This window comes from Anoplopoma fimbria, chromosome 13 (assembly GCF_027596085.1).
Source record: "Anoplopoma fimbria isolate UVic2021 breed Golden Eagle Sablefish chromosome 13, Afim_UVic_2022, whole genome shotgun sequence".
NCBI classification, from domain to species: Eukaryota; Metazoa; Chordata; class Actinopteri; order Perciformes; family Anoplopomatidae; genus Anoplopoma; species Anoplopoma fimbria.
In genome coordinates, this window is record NC_072461.1 from 880,708 (window position 1) to 905,903 (window position 25,196).

At 39.9% G+C, this 25,196-nt stretch overlaps 1 protein-coding gene across 1 annotated transcript in view; it reads left to right on the plus strand.

Annotated features, from left to right (window-relative positions):
- Positions 1–25,196, plus strand: part of adgrv1 (adhesion G protein-coupled receptor V1) — a 93,864-nt gene that overhangs the window by 62,749 nt on the left and 5,919 nt on the right. Inside the window, 6 exon segments of the mRNA XM_054610816.1 lie at positions 4,184–4,300; positions 8,198–8,376; positions 11,541–11,698; positions 18,221–18,342; positions 23,733–23,862; positions 23,865–23,917. Of these exon segments, the coding sequence (XP_054466791.1) occupies positions 4,184–4,300; positions 8,198–8,376; positions 11,541–11,698; positions 18,221–18,342; positions 23,733–23,862; positions 23,865–23,917 (759 nt within the window).

The following is a 25,196-nucleotide window of genomic DNA, read 5'->3' on the forward strand; positions in this document are numbered from 1 at the left end:
AGAGCACAAAAGGATGCACATATTATGCTCTACACGTATTTGACTTGTAATTAGAGTCCTGCAGCACCACCCAGCCTCTGCTTTGAATAAGTCTGTAGCCTGAGGGTCTAGACCGGTCGACTTTTTGTATCTTACACAAAAAAGTAAGAGGCCTTGGGACAAAGGACGGAGCAGTAGATAGGGCTCTGATAAGCGCCACATCTGCACCAGACACCACCCTACTAACCTCTCCCTATGGTCGGTCATCATTACTATAGTGCTTTCATGTACCTGTTTTTTTTGGTATGGACTGAACAATGACTACATGTGTGACTGTGACCTCCATACCTACTTATCTAATCCAATGGGCCTCATACATATCACATACATATCAATCCCAGCCCTTTAACATAGTTTGCTGCTGACTTTAGATTCCTTTTAAAAACTACAGAGCTTGACCTTAACACAGATTTATGGCTGGAATCATAGATTGCTGTTTTCTGTATTTGTGTGTGGTTAGTGTTAGATGTGTAGTCTGTTTGTGTATAATTAGTATAATTAGCTTGAGGAAGGGAGGTTACTTGCGTCATCCTTCAGCCCATATCTCACAATTTTTTCAGAATAGAAATTGTTTTCACTTGTGTGGTTTAATTGACAGGTTCCAAATTATGCCATGCTCAGATTACAGAAATTTGGGATGATATCTTCCTGCAATAGTTGGTCTTGGGTCTCATTTGGAATTGTAGATGATTCCTCACAAGCAACTGCCCATGCTCACATTACTGCAGCGGAAAAAGTCAGACGGTTCTTTGATCGCCTCCGTGGAGTTTCTAACCCAAAACTCACCTTATTTATTAAAATGTTCTTTAAGACTCATAGCAAAATACAGCTAGATTAACATGAACATTTAAATGGCAATGTTTTGATGCCTCAGTACACACCATATCAAATAATATACGCTGCAGAGGTACAGTTTCCTGTGTGTATTGGGAGGCTTGTTTCTATCAGTTTGAGTGTTCCTACACTGCCCCAGCTAATGGCAACAGCAGCCAAACATTTCTGTCTCCAGAAAACTTGATGGTTCGGTTTCATTGGACCTACACTGCACAGTGTCTGTTTGTGTGGCTGGTAGATAGACATATAACCATGTCCATCTACCAGCCTCCCCTCACATAAAAGAACAAAAAAGCCATATAGAAGTTTAAATAACTATGTGATGTTAACAGTTTCATGCCCTGCCCTACTATTTAAGCCACATGACAGGGAGTGTGATAACCTAGCCAGACTGTAGTAAGAGGGGACAATGGAGTAGTATGTAATTGGCACAAAAGCAATAAAAATGTCAGCTCAAGTTCCTGTAAAAGTTGGTGTGTATTTGCCTGTGTGACTTAATTCAGGGCCTTATGGGAAGGTAGATAAAGACCAGCTCTAATCAAATGAAACTTTGTATGAAATCTGGCGTCTCACATGTTGACTCACCCAAACTGATTCAACATACCTGTTTTCTATCCTTGACCCGAGCCAGATAGTTGCTATCTCAGCTCCATGTAGTCCACAAACAAACAAACATGCACATGCTCAACATCTGGGTGGCAGCCACTAGTTAGAAAGTCCGTTCACACGACTGAACACAAGCCCTCTTTTCAACCCTTTGCTCTCCTTTCCATACAAGGCCATTTCTCTGTACCTGCTATGTCATTGTTTGACCACAGGTCAGCAGTTTCACTGGTTCAATAGTTATCCCTGTTATTAGGGTTTGTCACGGAAGGCTGCAGCAAATTTGGGTGGGTTCATTGCTCAAAGCCATGTTAAGACTTGTGTTTCAGTATTTCCAATGTTGTTGCATGTGTTGGAAATACAGCTGAATGTAGTTTAAATCAAGCCAAATAATCATTAAAAAGGGTTGAGCAGAGACAAAGGTATTGGCAGGAATTGTAAGTAGCCTCTAATACACATACTAATAATGTATCCCCCTTCAATTCCATGTATGTCCTTGTTGCACATAGCCACAGAAATGCATTGCCACCCCCTTTGTGCATGCTGCACTTCACTATGCCCTAGGCTTGATTTAATAAAATTAGAGCCTTTTGTGTGAAACCAACTTGTACTTCATGTTTGCTTATGATTATGTGCCTAGTGTCGTGCAGTTGATTTAGCATTTATCGCTTGGTAGTTTCCCCATTGTTTTGCTTTCGAGAGGATAGATGGTGTGTCATGCCTTGTCTTTGGCCAAATGAGGCCAACTCGCTGCCAAAAACACACAACCCGGCTGCGTAATCTTTGTTCCCATAAACTACATGAACAGCTTCTCCACTCAGGCACGATTCCAGGCAGGTCAGGCACAAGTTTCCTTCCTTTGCTATCCCTCCCACTGAAAACCTGCAGGGCGTGAAACATGGATGGGAAACTGACTCATGATTCTCTACAAAACATTTTTTACAGGGTGTGACTTTTCCCTTTAGTCAACAGGAGGATTCAGACAGGGTTAGTAAGAGCTGGAAAATCCAGGACTGGTTATTTAGGGATTTCCCAATGGGTTTTCTTAAAGTAAGAAAAAAAGAGAGAGGAAAAAGAAGAAATACACATCAAGAGAAAGCTTGTAGAGAAAAGACATTTGAGGGGTGACTATGTTGTTATCACCATGCTCAAACATGCAAGATTCAAGGGACCGGAACCCAGTGGTGAGAGCAACATAAAATGCATTCTGTGTGAAAGGCCCATCGTACTGTCATCCGAAGGGAATGCCACTTAATATCATTCTTTATCAGGAGAAACTTCAACACAAAACAATTCAAACAAATATAAGCTAAGTATATATGAGTGACATTAAAACAAACAAACATCAACTTCAAACCTCCACAGCCTCTCACAAACAAACAAACAGTGCAAGGGTGATAGTTTTCTGCTAATTTCTTGTTTTTTATGATTTGCACCTTTTTATGATTCTTTTTATCTTTCTTATTATTACTTGCTACATTGACAATATTGTCCTCATTACGGTCGTGCCAATAAAGCATATTGAACTGAATTGATTTGAATTGAAATTGTTTGGAAAACAGGTGATGTCACTGCTCAATTATTTACCTGGTTACTATAGAGACCAGAGGTCGGTGCCAACAGAATACATTAGCTTGTTTTGGATATATAAAGAGGTCATCTTCACTATTTGCATGGCTTTGTTAACTTAAATCAAAGGACAGTTGAGGTAACAGAGATAATTACTGTATGTGGTACGTTGGTAATAAGACTCTCTTAAGATGCTGCTCAAGACTCACAGCAAAGTATAGTCAATGTTTGTACCTGAAGATCTGTCTGCTACTGTATGTCACTGCCTGATGCGTGTAATGAAATAATCTAAGTGACATTTTACACCAGGTTATTATTCTCCCCACATCCCTCAGCTCCTCCTCTCTTCCACTCACCTTTTCTTCTGGCATTGGCATCGGGCCGACAGGCTGCAGGTTATGTAACAATCGCCTGGCTGTGTTGGCACCACATTCAGTGCCAGAGGTTAATGAAGCTCTCTGATGGACAGCAGAGCACTATTTTCTGCTGCCCTCATGAGTTTTCCACATTGTGCTGCCTTCAATGTTACAAATTGAATTTTGGCCCTGATGCGTTCCCTCCTCCAAAACTCCTCTCCCTCCTCTCCTGCTATCACTCTCCCTCTCACACAAACACACACACACACACACACACTGACCACGTGCTGTTTTCTGCAGTGATTCTGCAATGCCTTTTATTGCTTTATTTGGAGAAGTATCACAGCCACACATTTGTACAAATTGTTGTGTGTGTGGAATAATACGAGAGGAACATATTTATCAGTGTTGTTTATGTTGTTGATATTTTTATTTTTGCTTCTGTCTGCAAAGCTTGCTGCATGGTGATGTAACAGGTCTGCAGGATACGATGTCTCTCTTTGGGAGGAGGGCTATCTGAGCTCTGTTGTCTCCTTTAACAATCTATAGACAATAAAATAAGCAATAAATTGCCTCCTATGCAGTATGACCTGCTGACACCGCAAGGAGTACTGCACCTGTGTGTGCAAGTGTTCTAGGTAGTTATAAAAAATGTCACTGTGTTCCCTAAACAGAGCAAAGAGTGCATTCAGTAATTACCATGAAAACTTGCTGGTTCATAGGCTCATTTACACACAATAGTAGCAGAGTCTAAATTTGTCTTTTTCTCTCTTTCTCTACAGATCTGTTTCCTGGTGTCAGCTTTCCGTGGCCGGATGTTTTCAGAGGACAGCTGTGCTGCTCTGGCGCTCTTCTCTCACTATTTCCACCTCAGTCAGTTCTTCTGGATGCTAATACAGGTAACAGCAGGTTAACAAGAATTGAATATACATATTTGTACATACATTTTATCACTTACATGAGATTTCTATACAGGCATGACCACCAACAGTGGACATACCCCGACGATACGTCGTTTTTTGGCTGTAATTGTTGCCATTCAGTTAGATCATAGATTATTTTCCTAATAAGCAGATGTATTTAGTATTTCTCTATTCTTCTACCTTGATAAAGAGCTGAGGTTTGGAGGCTGTTTCGCTATGCTTCATTACCATGTAGAACTGTGACTGTCCAGTCTGTAAGGCAAGCTTCAAAAATGATGTCTATTCACTAGGCCTTCAACCAGACAATGGGGCCAAGTGTTGAGCTGTAACTCAACAGAGCCAATAAAGTCAGTCTATTTTTTCAAATGTATTTCTTATTGAAGGGCACCTGTAAGTCAAACCTCATTCCATTCTCCTGCTCATTTTCCTCATGACTTGGCATAAACAGGGTTCCCGCTCTTTCTTTTGGTCCTCATGTGAAGCATGTGTAATGCGTAATAACTAGTGAAACTTCATTCTTCCACAATGTGGGCTGAGGCAGGTTTTGATTAGAGGGTGAGATGGAGGTACCAGACTTCTGCATGATAATCTTTGGCCCTAGACTGGTACCACTTAGTAACACCTCACAGCAGCTCCTTACCCTCTTCTTTATGACCATCTGCCCTTTATTCCTGTTTTCTCTATTTTGTGACAGAACTGCTGAGAACAAAAACTGGCTCGCAAAGTCCCAATTTGCATCTTCACATACACAGATAAAGAAGAAATAAAGATTTGATTTATAAAGTCAGAGCCTACCTGACATAAAGAATGTGAACAGATGATTTCATTACATCTTAAACAACAAAATAGCATTTTATCGATTAATAATTATACAATAATAAAAAAAAACATCCCACACACAAATCCCCCTGAAAAAAATGATATGACTTTCAGCTCCCAGTGTAAACCTTTCCTAAGCCAACTTTAATCCTTCAGAGAGACTATAGATGACTTGTGACCTACTGATAGAGCTCAGGAATGTGGTGAACATGGGCCGGAGTACCTCAGTCGCCCCTACAGAGAGGAACTGCCCCGGGGACAGACCCTTTACCTCAACTGATACTCCCTTTCTAACAAAATCATTGACTTTATTAAAATAACCCCCTTTCTTCACATTCCACTCTTACGTGTGACGTTAGTACTGTGAGTGAACATAATCATTGTTTATGTAGTGGATATAATCCCTCCTGGCAAATACGTTATCGTTTGTGACTTTTATAAGATTAGCCCTCATTCACAACAGAATGTTTACCAGATGACCTGTGAGATATCTTAAGGGATGTTGGCTCAGACCAAAGGCTTTCATGTGGCTTAAGTAGTGTTAGAATTTGGATATCAAGAATTGGCAGTGAGACAAAATGTGTTTTGACGTAAAATAAAACGGGTTTGGACACACATGGTAGTCGTTAGTGTGGGGGTAGAGTTGATATGATCTAGCTGAGAATTCATAAAGTATGATTCAGCCCAGAAGGAGTGAAAAATTCACTGAGGATCTTCAGTTTCTTATTCAAACACTCTCTCTCTAATCTTTTTCTTAAATTGCCCTTGTTCTTCGCCATCCCTACCTAAAACAACCCTTGCCATTTCTTTATTGTCAGCAACTATAGCAGCTGACAATGAAAATATTGCTGCCACTCTGATTGATGTGTAACTTTAAAACCTTTCGGTCCTCACCAACATATCAGTATCGACCCCACTGATGTCTCACAGCTCAACTTTCACTCCTATGAGGGAGATGCTTTCAGCAAAGTAGCTGATATGAATGGATGCCAGCAACCTATCTCAGACCATGAAGAAGACTTCAAATCAATAACTGCAGTGTGTGTGTATGTGAGGACGTGCAGGCCCAATAGTTGGTCAGAGGGATAAGCTTTGGCATAATGCCAGAAAACAGCCGATAACTGGATCACTATCCAGACCAGATTTTTCACGACTGCAGAGGCAACCTCAGCTTTCTGTGAATCTGCATGATATTACATAACAATACTTTACAGCTCCTTCTGCCAGGAAATACCTGCTAAAGCATTAGTGCTGGCCTAAAGCGTATTTCTACCCTGTTTTATTGTACTATTTAGCCAGACAGGGTGCCACTTTAACTGATTTGTAGTCAGACGATACCTGCAAGTGTTGTAGACAAATGTATTTGATTGTGATAATGGATGGATAAGTGGCCTCTAAAGGCAATCAGGCTGGCCAGTCAGTCAACCAGCCTTGTGGTCAGACTGCTTCAATCAGACTTAAAGGATCAGTTAACCCCAAAATTACATAATAATCAATTACCTTCAGGGGTATCCAGCAATGCAGATAGATCCAAATGTATTTGTCAAGCTTTTGTCGAATGCAAAGTCTCTAATGCAATCTAATAAATCCACAGAACACGCTGTCAACTGTTTTCACAGAGAATTTCTTTCATAGGAACTAGTTCCAGTATAAACTATTCACTACTAAATCAGTATATTACTCTGACTAACCAGGACATTGTCTTTGAAAAGACACATTTCTGTTAAAACCAAAAGCAAATTTGCATGGCTTGTTACCACTGGATAAAAGGATCCAATCATCATGACACCTAGTCAGCAAGCAAATTGATATCTGCTTCATATCCATCCAAAGTCGTTTAGACTGGCCACACATTGCTTTATTCTTTTGCAGCTGTATCAACAGTCAGTGAAAGATGCAGCCGCTGCAGAGGCAACAGCTCAGCTGAAAGTTACACATTATCCATTACTGAACCTCAACGGCTCCAGTCTGCTCACAGCCAAGGAAATGCAGTTATTGAATCAGACTGACATCACACTACAGCTCTCAGTGCAGAGCAGTCAAGCTGTTATACAACTTGTGTGTTGTTCTGTGTGCCGCTCATGTGTGTCTGTGTGTGAGTGTGTTCATGCTTGTGTTGTGTGTATGTGCAGCCATGTTTGTTGTGTCAGGGGTTATACAAAATGGTTATGGTCATGGGGAGAAAGAGGTTATCTGAGGGAGAGGTCAGTGTCCCTTAACCTCTTTTCATTAGTTGCATCACAGTGCCCGCTGTGCAAATGTTCTGTTTAAGTGTTCGCAGACAGCTGGACAAAAACATCATCAGCTGTTATTCATTATAGCTGTTGTATGAATATGTATTGCTCTGAACAAAAGAAGGAATTGCGTTCTTGACAATGCCGACATTTTTCCCTGTTTCAATTTAAGTTAAATCCTTATAGGCTGTAAAAAGTTTGGTCTTAATGAGGCTAAATAGAGTAAAGGTCCTCGATTTGTAACCCAAGCCCACAAGATAGACTGGAAAATGGAGAGCTACTTCGTTTTTAACCTTTGCCCTTTGCTCTTCACCAGTGCAGCAGTTTAAAATTGCAATTTAAAATGTTACTGCCAGCCGAGGTCTTCACAAAGGGATAAGACATTGTGTTGCAACCAACAGGTGTTCAGAAAAGCTGCTTATGTAACAGTGCTGGGGCTCAGTGTATCAGATGGATGAGACTATCAAAGCCTGCTAGATAACAAAGCAAACACAGATATTATGGGTGTGATACAAGTGTGGTTATATGTGTGTTTCACTCGCTATGAAGACAAAATGTTCTCAAAGAAAGAAGAAAAAAATCTTCCAAACTCCAAACACTTTTTCTTTCCTCACAACAATATTGATTATTTTATTTTATTTTTATTTTTATTTTTATTTTTATTTTTATTTTTATTTTTATTTTAATTTTAATTTTAATTTTAATTTTAGTTTTTGTTTTTATTTTTATTATAGTTCATGAAGGTGCTTCTTCTGTTGCATGTTTCTGCTTTTGTGTTCACAGTCCTGTACACTAGATGTTTCTCTGTCTCTGTACACAGGCGGTGAACTTCTGGCAAGTGCTCGTGATGAATGACGAGCACACAGAGCGTCGATACCTGCCCTTCTTCCTGTTGGGCTGGGGACTTCCTGCTCTGGTCATCATTGTCCTGGTCATCGTCTTGCTCGGCGGCTTTGGATGGACTATACACACTGTATACGGGCTGGTTCAAGGAGATGTGTGAGTGGACATTGCAAAACACTTGCGTACCACAAATAAACCCACAAATGGTCTTTAGAACTGCTGGAAGGGGGTCGGAATTGACCCAACGCTGACGTGATCTGTTTTCATGAGAGGACTCATCAGTGTGTTTTATAAACCGGTCTGAGTCAGTTGCAGTGACTTCACTTTCTTTTTTAGGCTGAGGTAAGTTCAACTTCGGGCTAGAGTAGAACAAACAGAAAACACCTGAGCCAGTGACATCATGTGAGGAGGTAGCTCGCCCAATCAAATGAATGAATGAATGTGTCTCCCCACATAGAAACTTGATTCTTCAGCTTAGAGGTGGAGGCTTTTAAACTGCAGGGTGGAACGGTGGAAGGGAGGAACCTTAAATAACCCTTTTACTGTTTGGTTTTGTGTGTGTGTGTGTGTGTCTGTATGTCTGTGTGCTTAAGCTAAAAATAACTGGTTGCCATCTATGTATAGAAACCCTGAATCCTAGAACACAACAGATGAGGTCACTTTGTAAAAAAAAAACAACTGCTCATGGTTCCTAATCAGCTGTGTCTGTGCATTAAGAGTGTGTGTGTGTCTGCGTGCGTGCGTGTGTGTAGTAATTGCCAAAGTAAACTTTTTACATTGAATATGTGCTTTACGGGCCGTCTTATGTGTTTGATCAAGCGTGCGTGACAGGCAAAGTCAAATACTGATGGAGATTGAACCCTTAAATCACATCTAAAGTTAGCCAGAGGTCTTAGGCGTGGCTGTTATCCTTGGGACAGAGTGTGTACTGTATGTGTGGTTCCTAAGAGGGGGTGTGTGCGAGACAGTGAGTGTATACATGAGAGATTCAAGGATACAGAGGAGTATTCAGTTACCCAGGAAGCGTACCTTCCTCTTACAGGGAATGAGGCCGCCTTTGAATTCCCTCCCTCCCTCTCTCTCCTCATGTGTGTAAACAGGTCTTGTTTTCTCACAACTCAAGTTGCCTCAGTTTCACCCTGCCTGTGTACAAACAGGTGTCAACCTCAGACTTTGCGTCAGTAAGCACTTTTGTGCCATACATATCGTATTTGTAAGTATTTGTGTCAACAGAACCCTTTTTTTTGTCAAGATTTTATATCTGTGTTGTCACCCCTTCACAACTGCAGTGCTACAACCATGTCTTCCATATAGTTAGGACTTACAAAGGCTACCTCAAGGTTTTTTTCTATTGAGCTGGGTCTCACATTGTGTGGGTTGGACCTCATTTCGCTTTTACTGTGGCACATCGATTGTACCGCTTTGAAATAGATACAAACATGTCTTTAAATAAAAAGTGTGGATCAAACTGAAATTTAGAACATAAAAGTAGGACACTATTTAACTGTGAGATGAGAGTAAAATACAATGATAATTGAAGCAACAAAAAGTAGATAATGATTTGTTATATATTCATATATTTATTATTTGATACATTTATTGGTACTTTTTTTTACTTCCTACATGTTTGTAATTGTATGATACAGATTCAAAATAATTTCATAATGATTATCTATTCCAAAGCCATATTATTATTCTGATGCAACACTTCTACTTTGAATTTATTGATTTTCATGATACTTACTTAAAGTATGTAGTCCTATTTCACTTACGTCAAACATAAGTTGAATTTGGAGTTGACAAAACAATGTATATACAGTTTTATCTTACTAGTTCTTATTTTAGCCTTACATGACAAACAATGTTACCTGGATAGACTGATTCATGGTGAGTTTGACTACTTTAAGGCCAGGTTATAAAGTTGCTCAAGTAATTTCCTATCCAGGTGGAAATTTAAACCTGACATCTATCTATTTCATGCAGGCTGTTTTATAGTCTTACCTGTGGGAATTTAGATTTACAACTTAAATGTCTTGCGATCATATCATGTGAGTCAAGGCTTCCATGGCACTTGATTTATACTTTTATCTTTATATTAGGTGTTCCTTAAACCCTGTGCTTAAGTGACCCATTACACTCCACACTTCTATATGTATCGAAAAGAAAATCCCAGCAGTATTTCAACAAAAGGCCCCATAAAAGGCTTTACTCACTTTATTTCTTGTCTCCAAAACTATAAAGTTAATGAAATGGGCCCTTGAGTGAGGTTTTCTTCATTCACTACGGGAATCCCTGGGATTTCACTTTCTTGTGAGACTTTCAGTACAGTAAAATCTTATCCTCTCACAAGGCCACAGCCGTACAAATATCCATATTCCAGTGTGTTTAAATTCTCATAGTCTGGCTGTCTTGCCGGTACATGGTTATGCAATGCTTTATCTGGCATACCTCATGTTATGTTATGACTAGCATAGCTCAAATTATTTTTCTGCGAATACTCTGGCCTGCCGTGAAGTCCTATCTGTATTTGACGCTCCCACCAAACCAGGGGCTGAGCTTGTTTTGTGAAAAGGACAAAGTCACATGAGTGTTTTTGATAGTTGTTAGGCAGTTAACAGTTTATATGAGGATGTTGATTTTCCCAGAGAAAAAATATTCAGTTAAGTGTTTTTAATAAAGAAAAACATGTCTGATTGGACAGAAGCTGGGAAAGGCTCCTGAGAAAAAAATGACGCTGGCTCGCACCAATAGAGAAATTGTAGAAATTGAAAGATAACTTGAATGTAAGAAAATAAAAATGAAAAACCTTGCCTCTGTAAGGCAGGATCAGCATATGAACTCACATAACCACTCCATAATCTTCTCTCTTATTAAGCAGGAGACACGTGTATCGTGTTGTTTGTTTTTTTAACTGTTCTTACAGTCTTTAAATAGAAAAACACTTGCAAGGGTTTTTGGCCTTAGATATTATCCCACTGTAGCTGCAGAGTGACCTGGTTGCTCAGAAGATTTTAGAACATACGTATTTTGCTGTTGAAGGCAAAAGCCGCTGTTGAGCAAGAATGCTATGAGTCTTAGGCCGGATCAGAGGCCAGATCCTGTTTGTGAAACTTGAAGAAACACAGTCTTAACTTGAGTAAATATAGAGCAATGTCGACATGTGATATTTTTCTGTATTTTAGAGCTTACTTTTGTATTGAATGCCCTCTTTAATCCCCACCCCTTTTTCTCTTTCAATTTTTACATACATTATACTTATTTCTACATACAATGGAAAAAAAATACAATCACTAACATTTTTTTGTCCGTCGCCTCTCTAGGTGCTTCATCCCAAACATCTATGCAGCTCTGTGTACAGCGGTGCTGGTGCCTCTCATCTGTCTGGTTGCAGTCATGGTGGTGTTCATCCACGCCTACCAGGCCACTCAGCAGTGGAAGGCCTACGACGACATTTACAGAGGACGAACCAACAGCACAGGTACCGAATAAAGCATGTGTGTTAGCAAACATGATAAATGAACCCAGTTATGCATAAGAATAGATATGATTTAAAAAATATCTATGGACATAAAAACACAAGAACTCAAGATAAAATTGCTTAAGTGTTCAGTCACACAATCTCTCAATCTGCACCACAAAAACAAGTAACTTGCTGCCAGGATCCCCTCCGGAACTAGACTGCATCCACCCCTATTTTTGGCTAAAACTTCCAGCCCCTATGTTCCTCACCTTACAGGCTCTGTTTTTGTCTGCTGTCTTTGTACCCAAGGTATTAATGATACAGGAACAAAACAATACCTGATTCCCTGAATGAAATAATGATGACAGTCGCACTTTTGTTCGGCCATTGCTCTTAAATGGACATGTATTTATGTACTTTATGTAAGATTCTTGTTAGCTTTAGAATACCCGTCATAGAAATATTGTCTGTATGTATCAGTAGTATTTTTAGTGCAGTCGGTCACTTTGCACACATGAAGATCTTAACCAAACCACTTTAGTGCCTTAGTGTCATGGCTCTAATCAGTGGCCATTGACGAGATTCAGGAGGCTTTAGCTTGTTTTGCTCAGTCAAGGCCCTCCAATGACAAAGCAAAGCCTGAATTAGTGCCAGTTCTTTGGCTGGCAAGCGGTTTGCCCTAAACACTGTGTGTGGCCTCTGAAGAAGTGTGGGAAACTAAAACAGTGCTTTGCTGAGCTGCAGGTAGGTATGCATTATTAATGAAAGCCAAACTTTCTCATCCACAACCCAGACTGAGGCAAAAGGTCAGCCTGTAGAATTTTTGCATTACCGGAGCATTTTACTGTGAGGGACAGTGCAGACAACAGAGATCAAAAGTAGACAAGATATGTTTGGAGTGAGCTGAAGTATAGGGAGACTTGGAATATGGTACTGTACTGAGTGATAAACACAGAGGAAGCAGTCAATGTAGCAAACAAGGCAGCTTCTAAAAGTCCTCATTTACACTGAGAGAGAACGAGAGAGCTAATGCCAGAAAAGGTAGCACAGCAAATTCTATTCAAAGCAGCAGTCTAAAGTCCCGCCTGAGTGTGTGTGGCACAAGCAGAGAGGACAGAACAACCCTTGAGGTGTGAAGATGTGTGTTCATTTTGTGTGGAACAGCTGCAATATTGGACAGCAACATTCTTCCATGCATGGTTCAGGGCAGGTCACACCTTTAGTTTTATCTGCAAGCACAATGACACAGTACCACCAAAACAAAAACATGCACATACATGTGTATGAGCATGCAACAACATAAACAGTGTGCACTGCATTTAAACACTGTTTTCTTTTGTTGTTGTTGTCGTAGTGCTCTTTGCAGTATACTGTATCAGTATAGAGTCCAAAGCAGAATAAAACAAATCTGTTCTCTACAATTTAAAAGGTTCCACAGGTTTAAAAGCCACAGTTACTGTTACAACAGCCCGGATCAGTTTCAGTCCAGCAATGTGTGGTAGTCAGATAATAGACAAATCACAAAAAAAAAACGTTATTCAGATGTGTTTGGTTCATCTTGACGTTCCCATCCAGCTGAGATTCTGGCAGAACCTGAGGGATAGCTGATGTCATTTGGACAATGAATATTTATGTCAACAACATTTTGACAACTGATGAGATAAGCTGAGGGCTTCTCTGTGTGTATGTGTGAGTGTGTGCGTGAATTCTTGTGAGAAGCCCGGATGTAAAAACTCACAGGGCAAGATATAACAGAACTTCTGACCTCAACAAAATCAAGCAAGCGTGCCAGTGTCTGAAACTCCATTGTGCCCACTGTAAGGCTTGCCAGCAAAAAAAGAACATAAACAAACTAATCTGAACTTACAAAAGTATTATTCAAACCACATCAGTAAGCCCTTATCAAAGTCCTCATTGAACCCATAAGGTGTGTGTGGAAGACATGATGTTCTTTTCATACAGAAGTGAGCAGACTTTTTATTTTCAACAGACCATAGTTGAGTGAATAACTATTATTGTTCTATTTTCATGACCAAACTGTAGTTAAAATGCACCGCTGTATATACATTCATGCATCAGTATTAATAATCTAATTATGTAATATATAATGCTGCATATTTAGTGCAAAATGTGTGATACTTTAAAGACATTTTGTTGCTAATGCCTCTTTTATTTAATTAAAATTTAGAAAGCAAGGCTTTTACTTGTATAAGAGTATTCTTAATTTGTTGTATCGTTACTTAAGTAAAGGATCTGAGCACTTCTTCCACCAATGTTGGACTTATTTTCCTTTGTAAATTGCTGAATTTACTTAGAATTCCTTGTTTGCTTGTTTTCCTATTATGAAAGCACACAAAAAATACATATCTTTCCAACCTTAGTACTAGTATTATCATAACTCTTACCAGAATATTCTCCGAAATGAAGCAACATAAAAACACAGCTTTAACTGTGCCTAAATGTTCACACTTAGTTTAATATTTCTTGTGTGTGGGTTGTTTGTGCGTGCTCAACACACACTTCTTACAGCTTGTTGTTATTACAGCTGCTGACCTCTCTGTTACAGTGATGTCAGCACTGTCTCAAGTTTCTACCCCGGCTGTTTTTGTTGAACCCAAGTTCTCCTCTCAGTTTGTCTTCTCACACCAGGAACCAGCTCAGTTCAAATGTAAACTGGGGCCTGTAAAGTAGCTCTTTAATGTCCAGATACATTTCTACTAATGGTTTTGTAGCAGAAATTGCACTATTGGAGGTTAAACTCTTTACTTTCTTAGCTCAACCAGGCAGAAAGATGCCCATCACATCATTTAGCATCACCCTTGCAGAGAGATAAGACTCTCTCATGTGTTTATGCAAAGTCTTACATATGCATTCATGCATGTTCACACACATAAAAGTATATGCACACATACACTTGTATGTATGTAGAAAATCTGTGCCTGCTCTGCTTCTTTCTGCTTCTTCTTAGTGGTATCAAGACACGCAGACAGTCAGCATTTGGCTCTGGGAACCTGTTCTTACTGTGGGAGCTCTGCCCTGTCCACAGACTGAAATGTGCTTACATGGTTGGAAAACTCAAACCAAGGAGGGTGCAGATAGACAGATGTGCAAAACAGAAGAAAGAGTGATTTGCACAGAAAAGTGTATGTTGCTCCAACTTGAAAACAGAAGAAAGTTTAAGAAGACTGAGGAAAAAGAAACTAAGATAAAGGCAGAAAAAGGATGAACAAGCTTATGAAGCAGATTAATCAACTCTGAACAAACATATACCAAAATAACACTGAATGTACAGAGTGAGTGTGAATCACAAAGAGACTAGGTGTTAAATAATAAAACTGAAGCAGCGGAAACCAAGACCAGAGTATTGGCAGAATGAATAAAGACTTACAGGAAATACATCTCAAGGGGAAAGAGAGAAGAATGAGAAGGAAGAATATGAAGAGAAAAAAACATGGCCCAGAAAGTACAAGAGAGTTCAGCCAAAGGAAAGCTGCAGTGAGATGAGGAGCAGAACTTGGAGCAGTGGAGCTGACTGAGTGGTGGAAGTGGCACCTCAGTGAGGGCTTTTTGAGCAAAGTTGGGGCCAGTGCTCTGTGTTTCCATCCTACTTGTGAACTGAACTGAACAGTCTGCCCTACATAACACTAACCAGCAGACTACAGAGTGGTTCAGCAGTGTAATTTTGAAGTGGTACATTTTTCCTTTGGAATTGAAGCATTGATGTGTGTCTGTGGTACAGATGATTTTGAAGATGATGCCTTGGCCCTGTTTCCAATCCCTCTTCTTTCTTTACTCTTCAGTTTGGTCCTATTACTTCCAATATTCTGCCATTTAAGGCTTAATTCCATCTGTTAATTATGTATCAGAGCCAGGTCAGCAGTATTTTTACTTGGGAAACCCCTCATTTGCACCACACATTACAGCCATGTTGGGTGTGGTGTTTATGCTGTGGGTGTGTTTTGAATATTCTTTTGACTGTGTAAAACTATTGTTTTACACCCAAGCAGCAACCATCATCTATGAGAAAATGACCCTACTTCTGATTTGATGTATTACCTCAGTAAACATTGTAAACATGTGTGATGACAATTTGTAAATGTAGGTCCCATTTAGAGTAAAATAGACTAGGCAGAGTATTCTTTAGAGTGTGCGTAGCTACCTTCTGATTGACAGCTTACATGGCTTTGTCAGGTCTGTGTGTTGTCCGTGTTTTCGTCTTAGAAATTTAACCCTTTCAAGAAAGGTATTTGTAACATTTTGGTTGTCTAGAAATGGCTTTCTCAGCGTTTGGTTGTATTTAGCTCCACCCTATCAAGTCACTTGTGGTTGCAAAAAACAAGCAGCCAAGATGACAAAATCGTTGTTACAAGCAATAGACCACAAACCAAGCGGTGAGGTCACGACATCATGTCCACTTCTTTTACAGTCTATGATTACATCTGTAACATTCATCTGGCAAACAAATCTCTTCCCCTAATTTGTAAAGCGACTAACACAAAACCTGAACAAGCAGACTATATAGTTAATTCATCAAGTTGAGCTTCTTTTCTAATTGTATGTAAAACGCTCCACTTTATGAGGACCACCTTCATTTAAAAGATACAGTTTTTAGATTTGTAGTCATGTTCTTATTTAATATTTTCTCCTGAATGAAACAAGATGGATATTAACAAGCTCTATTATTCACCAGGCCTCTCTCTGTTGTGATGATGCACTCTTGACAAGTGACTCAGTCTCTTCCTGAACGGCAGTAATCATTTTGTTTGTCCTCTAATTAGCCATTCCAATAATAGGTGAGGGAATGATTTTTCAAGCTGAGAGGTACACGATGACCTGATATAGAGGAGGTGCAAGAATACATAAGTGGCCATTGTTCAGGCTCCACCTCAGTATGAGACTGAGGGTGTTCGCTTGAACTATCACACTATGAATCATGAATAGTACAATGGTTAAACGGAATATAAATGTATCTATCCTTACCTAAATAGATGAAATTTGAGGTGCAGTACACACCTCTATGTGTGTAGCGTGATGTACTGTACTGTATGCCTCACAGCGCTATATGGGCGGACGGAAAGTGGGTTACCAGTTGCTAGAGAAGAGCTCAGTTTAGAGCCACGTGCAGAAAGACCTCTCGCTGGTCTCCTCTTATCTTAGAAACACTTGACGCAGTGCAAATACAGAAAATGTGATTCAGCGTTTTTCTGCGTGCCGTGTGCAGATTGGTGAGTGTTCACTGTAAACAACATGCATGAGAAAGAGTGAGCATTTTTGCATGAGGTCAACTGTTTGGAGGCTTTTGTGGCAAGTGTGTGTGAGAGTTGTTTAGGGCTGTATTTACTAAAGTGAGTGCAAACTCAGACTCTCAAAATATGGAGAGGAGCACAGCTTTCTCCAGAATAGTGGTTGATTAATTAAAATCACCTATTCAAATTTTGTCACTTTTTCAGTCTAGCCACAAGGTTTGTGGTATCAATATTGTTATTATTACTATTATTATTAAGAATATTATTGTGCTACTTTTATTAATTTTAATGTCATTCTTAAACATTTAATAGCTAATTATTGAAATGAATATAAAACATAATTTGCCAGCTGTTTGTTTCGAAGCCTGTTGTGGCTTTGACTAAATAACACTGCAGCCATGTGGTTCCTAACGTGAGAACTTCTTTCACCTCTAGACTATGAATAGCAGCCACATATACATACTTTTTATTTTAGTGGATTGATGAGAGTTATTTCTATTTCTCTTTTCTTATTTCTATGTCCATGTTTATCTTAAGATATACAGTGTATATAAATGTGGCTTTACATGCTATGTGTGCCATTTGTCTGGCTCTTAGATCATAAACAGCATTATTGGCAAATGCTCAGAAGATGAAGTGGGTAAAAAGAGTGCGACCCTGAGTGCTTGCTTGTTGGCATACATAAGTTTTTTGCTCTCCTGCAATGTACAGCAAGCACTAGTTTGGGCTTTAATCAGCGTCCACATGACTCTACATTAGGACTACGTGTGCTCATTAAGACTTCTGGAGGAGAAAAGGCTATATTCACCAATGCTGAATTGGGGCAGTGAGGAGTGGTTCATTAAACCAGCTCCTGAGGCTCTAACACACCAATCCTATCTTTTTACTGCCGCACTTTGGAAAAACTGCAACAAATGAGGATCTCTCTGTACTGTATATCACCCAGAAACTAGATCATGCATCGACATCTGGATTCAAACATGAAGTGTGAATCATTTATATCAGCTTAACCTTTAAAATGTATAAAATAGTAAATGCATGTGTGTGTGTGTGTGTGTGTGTGTGTGTGTGTGTGTGTGTGTGTGTGTGTGTGTGTGTGTGTGTGTGTGTGTGTGTGTGTGTGTGTGTGTGTGTGTGTGTGTGTGCACAATCATACAGAGAATATTGTTTCTATTGTTAGCTTTGGAGCGGAATTGGAGTAGAGTACTATAAATATGATAAAATCTTGTATAAAATGGATTACATTCAGTTATGTATTTTTTTTAACCTTCGATGTTGTTATCTTTTGCTCCAGAGGTGCCGCTGGTCCTCTACCTGTTCCTGCTCATCTCCCTGGTCTGGTTGTGGGCAGGACTCCATATGAGCTACAGGTACCTGTGGATGCTCATCCTATACGTCATCTTTAACTGCTTGCTGGTGAGCTTATTGACTTGTTTATCTTTGTTTGTTTACGTGCTTTTTTACCTGTCTAACCTGTGCTTATTTATTTGTTCATTGATAAAGTTATTTTATTGCACACTCAGTCAACAGCAGTATCACCCCACTGGTATTGCTTTTCTTTTCCTCTCAGTGTACCAAAAAGATGAATTTACTGATTCAAAGTTAATTTCCATCCTTCTCATTAGTGTTGTCATTAATTTCACCGCTGCCATCAGCATAAATCTAAGTTGTCATCTCTGTTAATGTACTAAGTGCTGAGTTATGAAATATAACTAATATAAAGAAATCTTTTGATATGCATCCTCAAGCTTGAAGTGTGTTGGATTTTGAGTTAGCAATTTTAGCGGGTTAGCCCTGACACTCTCCCTATTACATCTGAGAAAATGTTGCTGTTTTATAACAATGCAAACTGAGCAAGGATAAAACGCAGGGATTTTAGGGTGTACCGCAGCGCAATAATAATATCAGAATGTGTTATTTTTGATTAATAGGTTTTTTCTTCTGTGTAGTAGTTTGTCCATCTGTTTGCATTTCATGGATTGTAATATCAGAGTGCTTCCTGGAAGATAGCACACATAAAGTATTGATGATTTAGGCTGGTACGTGTGTGTGTGTTTGTGGTTGTGTGCGTGCATGCGCTTGGATTGTTGACTTAAAGAGCGAGTGATGAAGGCTACTTCATCCCACTTTGAAGCCCTACTTTGATGTGTTGGCCGAGGCAGAGCGAGAAGAGCCTCAGGAGTGGAGAGAGAGGCCGGGTTATCACTGTGTCACATCTCTCTGAAGCCTCTCGTTGCCTTCTCTCACTGTCTCCACTTTCCATTTGTGCTTTTTATCTTTTTGTTGTCTCTCTTAATATGCTGCTCCCTGTCTTTATTCCAACTTTGTGCTTTGTCTATCAGAGAAGATAAAGAAAGCACAAGAAAACTCTATCACCAAATATCTCTTCACAGATGCAAATTCCCAGACCTTTATACTGCTTTCTACTATAACTTCAAACAGTTTTATAACAGACAATTATCAATAATTATAGGTTTAACTCAGCTTATTCCTCTGGTTGCAGCATTTGATAGCAATCTCTATTAAATACTAGATTTATCCATGGCCCAATCTGAAATACAATTTATAGAAGACTCACTGTTTTGATGACAGTGTGCATCATAATGACTATCAGGATTATTTTTAGTTTTTCTTTATAATCTCGAAAGTATTAGTTACATTTTGTTTATGTCATCAATAATCATCAGTATGACATATTGTTAGTTTTTTTACTATTCGTGTTGCACATGGCTGATCTGGTGTTGAGTGAGAATTTTTTTTTTTACTGAAAAAAGCCTAAAAGAGCTGACAAACCATCTGAACACTTTTATAGTCATACAGTGTCATTAGATGGTTTATTGCTGGTTTTAAAGCTTTAGGAAACCACCATCATTGGTGTAAATCCAATGTAGTGTCAGTGTTAACAGCGTTACAGGAATGTAGTTATGTGGAAATGTCTTACATCTTTAAAAAAATGTCTTCTTTGCAAAGATATCCAGGAAGCTCTTCCGACCCCACTCTCTTTGGTACAATAGGCTCTTTTCTTTCATGTCTAGTCTGTAAATGTTGTGGTATCTTCTGTCATCCTCTGTCATCCTCTGAAAGACACCATCTGCTTGTAAAGTGTGCCATAACAGGTCTGTGGTAACCGGTGGTGATATGTGGCATCCACATGCCAAAGACAACAGTGTTGTACCAAAGTAAACTTCTCCTGATGGTAAAGTGACTAATGAAGAGAAGTGATGTCAATGCCAACAGTCGATGTCGCACTTAACACTTGTTTATGAGCTTCAATAGAGTTGGCCTCACTCTGTGACATCATGTGGTCAGTTTCTTCCACTGACCAATAGTCTGCTGGTGCTGTTTAAAGTCAGTGGTCATCGGTTATTTGACCAAGTTTGTGAGTTCTGTGACACACTCTGTGACACAGATCGATGTCTGTTTTTTCTAGACCCAAGCTTTATTTGTCTTTCGACTTTTCCATTGTAGTGACTTTAATGTGTTCTTGTTTTGATTTAGGCCTCAGAGGCCTCACAGTATTCTGCGTCCAATCCTCGGATGTCTGCCTTCACCCAAATAACATACAGGCATGCACACTTACACGTTACCACTTATATAACACCCGTCCCCTCCTGCTGCCTCTATGGCAATCAGCTACATTTCTACAGAGAGAGGAGAAATACAACAAAAAGGACTAAATGCCAGCCTAATAGATTTCCTCCTATTACACCCAGTTTGAACTTGGTTTCATGCAAGACGAATTCTGGGGACAAGCTGACCCTCGTAGCAAACTTTCCAAACTCAGCGTCCACTAAAAGAAAAGAAAAAGCCCTTTAGAAAAATAACTATGGCAATTGATTTTCAATCCTAGCTCTTACATCGCAACCTCAAAGCTAAGTCCAAAACAGGAGCCTCTGGGATTTGGTCTGGGTCTGGAATAGGAATAAGGATGGATTCATCAGAGTGGAACAGACAGGTGAAGAGCCCCAAAGCCAAAGTGTGTCCAAGGACATTGATTAGCAGTAAACAAACTTGTCTGCCCCAGTTTTCACAAAACTCTGCCTTGCCAAGATACTCTGTCTAGATGGAGATGCTGTTTCCATGAACCAAGCATGGTTGCAATTAGATTTGTGTGTGTGTGCACATTTTATGTATAAAGCTTTATTTATTTACCTATGAAGGGGGAAAGAGTTGCAACAAGAGGGCAGACAATTTGTCTTGTGGTCGGAAGTCGTAACACTGTTGGTCTCTGCTGCAAAGTAAAGTGGAGCAGCTGTTGTTGTTTCCTTCATGCCGTGAATTTTCCATGAGGAGAATTTTCCGTGTTTACCTTGTTGTTGTTATTGATGTGGCACAGTTCCCAACAGCTGATTACTTAACACCATTAAACAGCTGCTGATTAGACAGCTGTGCACAACTGTGTTTGTGATGCAGAGTACAGATTAGGTTCTGCTTATTGAGCACTGTGTTCGTAGAAAGCAACCTTTAGTCTGGAGCAGGGTTCTCGTTTGAACCGATCTGTGAAACGGTTAGTGATAACGAGGATCATTAGACTTTTCAAACCATCGACCAGAGGTTTTTTTCTTCGTTTACTTATTCCTTCCATTCCTCGTTTTCCATTATGCCACGCTGTTTCTCTGGACCACATCTCTGCCACATCAGGCTGAATTAGATGACAATAATCGAATCACCGCAGCGCCACCCCTCATTATCTCCTCCTGTGGCAGCTCCTCGTCTGGTAAACCTTACCTCGATGAGTCGTCACAGTCACAAAGACATCCACAACAATGAAGCAGCACCATGCTCCATTAAGATTCAATTCCACCCATGCTTACTCATGCAACCTTTGTACTCGCCTATAAATAGGACACAGGATATTTATGTCATTATGGAGAAGAAGACACAGTCCAATTCTTGTCCAAACACGTGAAGCCTGGAGAGAATTAGGATGTAGGGGAAACAGACCTGTTGCTTCTATGAGTACACTTCAGGGAATATTGCATCAATTATGCAGTTTACAAGAAGAAGGTCCATTGTTTCCAAAAAAACAAAATCATCACTCTCATATGAGTCAGATCAGAGGATTTATTTGGTTTTTATTTCCCTTGAATTACCCTTGAATTACTTTTTCTAAGGGCAACTACCGCTTTGTGTTCTTTCCCTATTTCCCTGCTATGAATATACACTTCATCCAACTTTATTCTCATTCTTGCCCCCAAATGTTTATGCTCATTTATGTCCCCCTTCCCACCTTCCCACCTTCCCTGTCCTTCCTGCTCTCCTTATGTTCTATGCTTTCCATCTCTAAAGAGGTGGCCTCTCCAGTGATCACAGAACACTTACATAACAGGCCTTTGGCAGTAAAGCCTGTTCCTCAGGCTGAACAGCCTACTAATGACCTTTGCTAATCACCCAACCCGCTGCAACATACACACCCGTACATGAAAACACACCTGGCTGCTTTCGTTCACTGTTTCATGTTATCACAAAAGGAAGGTTCATTTATTTCTTAAACTTTGTACACAGACTCTGCACAACACTAAACCCAGCTCTTAACCCTGAAATGTCCCATATCTTAACAGACATACATTTCTCATTTTGAAGCTCATTCACACTTGTCCTCAAAGGTACATTAATAACGGACACATATACTTTTTTATGGATTTATGACACTCACAGACAGTTTATGACTCAGAAAGTTAACTGACTCTTTAAGAAACACCTGGCAAATGCACAGCTAAAGATCTCTGATGTGTTTCTTTGTGTTTTATTTATTTCCAGCCCTTTTCTTCCATGTTACAAGATGGATGTTCCTGTTTTACAGTGCACCCATAAACACACAGTTTCCAGTCACGGTTCCTGTTGTCTTCCCTCGTAATGTTTATTGTAACCATCAGCCCTGTTTGTATTCCCTTTTCTTTGTCAATATATCCCTCGGTTACATGCATAATCATGGTCACTTTACAAAGTTTACCGTCCTTTTGTTAATTGGCTGTTTCTTGTACTCTGTTAGACATAAAACAGGTGCATGTGTTTTGGAAATATGCAGTTTTATGTCGTTGTTTCTCATGCCTCCTATGACGTCAATTGCTCTCCAAACCATGTTATGGTTTTAGTGTCTCTCAGGGTGTCCAGAAATGTACTTAATACCAATTTCTGTCACTTTAAATCAACCATATTTTCATATGTCTTAAAGTCTGTATGTGATGCTGGGTTGTGTGTTTGTGTGCACCTGTATGCTCACACATTCACACGCTTGTGCCCTGCTCTTTGGTTCATTCCATCTCTGTCTGCGTTCATCCTCCAGTGATGGGTGTTGTGAAATACGGGAGGGCCCTGTGGTATTTGACACTCTGGTGTTTTAGGGTAATTCACAGCCCAGTGCTGTTGACCAAAAGTATTCGGTAATGACGGGGAAATGGAGGAAGCAGACATACCAGGGTGCCAATGATGTCATGGTCCATGATGGAGAAATTCCCCATTAATCGTTCTGGAGGAGAGGCTGCTAGTAATGATTGCTTAGTAGTATTGAATCCTGATGAAGTATGACTTGACATAACACTTTTTATTTTTAGGTTTTTAAATATTAACATATGTGCATTCATATTGAAACATTTAGTTCTTGGATCCCTGAGATTACAAACAACCATGAAATCTGCCAGCATCATAGACTTTGTCCTAACAAGGAATTGAATCCAACAATGTAACAGATTTCTTGTCTGAAACAGGCTTTAGATTGATCTTATATTATACTGAGGAGCTCTGACAGAGGAGCAGAGGCGTGGAGAATGTTCCTAATGCTGATTCTTTTGCTCTTTTTTCTACAGGGCTTGTATGTGTTTGCCGTGTACTTCGTCATGCACAACCAGCTGTGTTGGCCGACTAAAGCCAGTTACACAGTCGAGATGAGCGGCCATGACGGTCCTGACTCTACCTACCAGGGAGGGGGACCGACCACTGTGGGGGCGACATCAGCAAATCAACTCAGAATCTCATCAGCGCCATGGAGGAGGTATAAACACACACACACAGATCTTAATAGGCCATCAGAGATAAACACACACTTGACACTTTAGATTATATGGATTTACAGCATTTCTCAACACTATGTTCCTTACTCTGATGCTTAGCAGTTTTGGTTTAATTACATTACGCTTAATTTTCCGCTCTTAACTCTATTCTAGATATGGAAAGTTGTGTTTTTATGCCCTTCTGCTTGTTGATTGGCCCATAATTTCCACTGGTTATGTAAACATTTTTACTACAATCGTCTGGTATTCAGCAACTATTCCAAAATACACTTCCTGGTTCAACTTTAAACTACCATACCTACCCCAGTTGTGAGCACATGCTGCTTTTCTATGCAACGAGGGAATCAAACTTGTGTTTTGGGTGGACTCACTTTGAGTTCACCTCTATATCATTTCAATTAACCTGCAACCATTTAGAGAATCTGGCTAAACTGAGAGTATGTTCATCTGTGCACTCAATGTTTATGGTCCCAATGACGAAATGGTGCTGCATTATTGATTTAAAAATATCATATTTAATAGGAATGATAGAAAAACTATGGAATTTAGGCCCAGGTCATAAAAAATATATGTGTCCTCTTTTGGAAAAATACGTCTTTACCTTCCCTCACTGTGTTACACCTGTCAGGTTTCCTCTCTCCCCTCTTTTTCCCATGCCCTCATTCCCATGGCTCTGTTTGCCCATTCCTGGTCCTCCTTCACACATTTCTCACATCAGCTGAGCGTGACCCCACAGAGAACATTCGTACTCAGTCACTCAGTCACTCGCTTGGCCTGTCTGCTTCAGACTGATTCACATTATGTGTGTGTAAATGGTCAACCTTTATAATGCAATCAACTCCTCTTGCAATCTTTCTGTCAGGTCTGCACATTGCATGCAAACACACAAAACAAATATTGTAAACATACGTGCAGTGCTTTAGTAGTGAGTCTGTGTCCTAAGCAACTTTGTCCCTGGAGAATACCCTATAAGGACTGAGCTGGTAAGAGGGAGAGAAAGAAGGAGAAGAAAGGGGGCAGGTTTACCTTCATTACTCCTGGGAACTCCTCCTTCGCTCTCTCTGTCTCTATCCCTCTTCACACATAGGAATCCAGTAATCTTGTTTTATTCATGAGAGCACACTCGTGCCTCTCTGAGATTTGGCTGCAGCCCAGTGAGAAAATAAGGCCGCAGATAGAGACCGCAGTGTGAGTGTTCGATGAGTGACGATTTGTTGAGTGGATTGGTTGAAAGGAAATTGAAAGGAGATAAGAACAGGG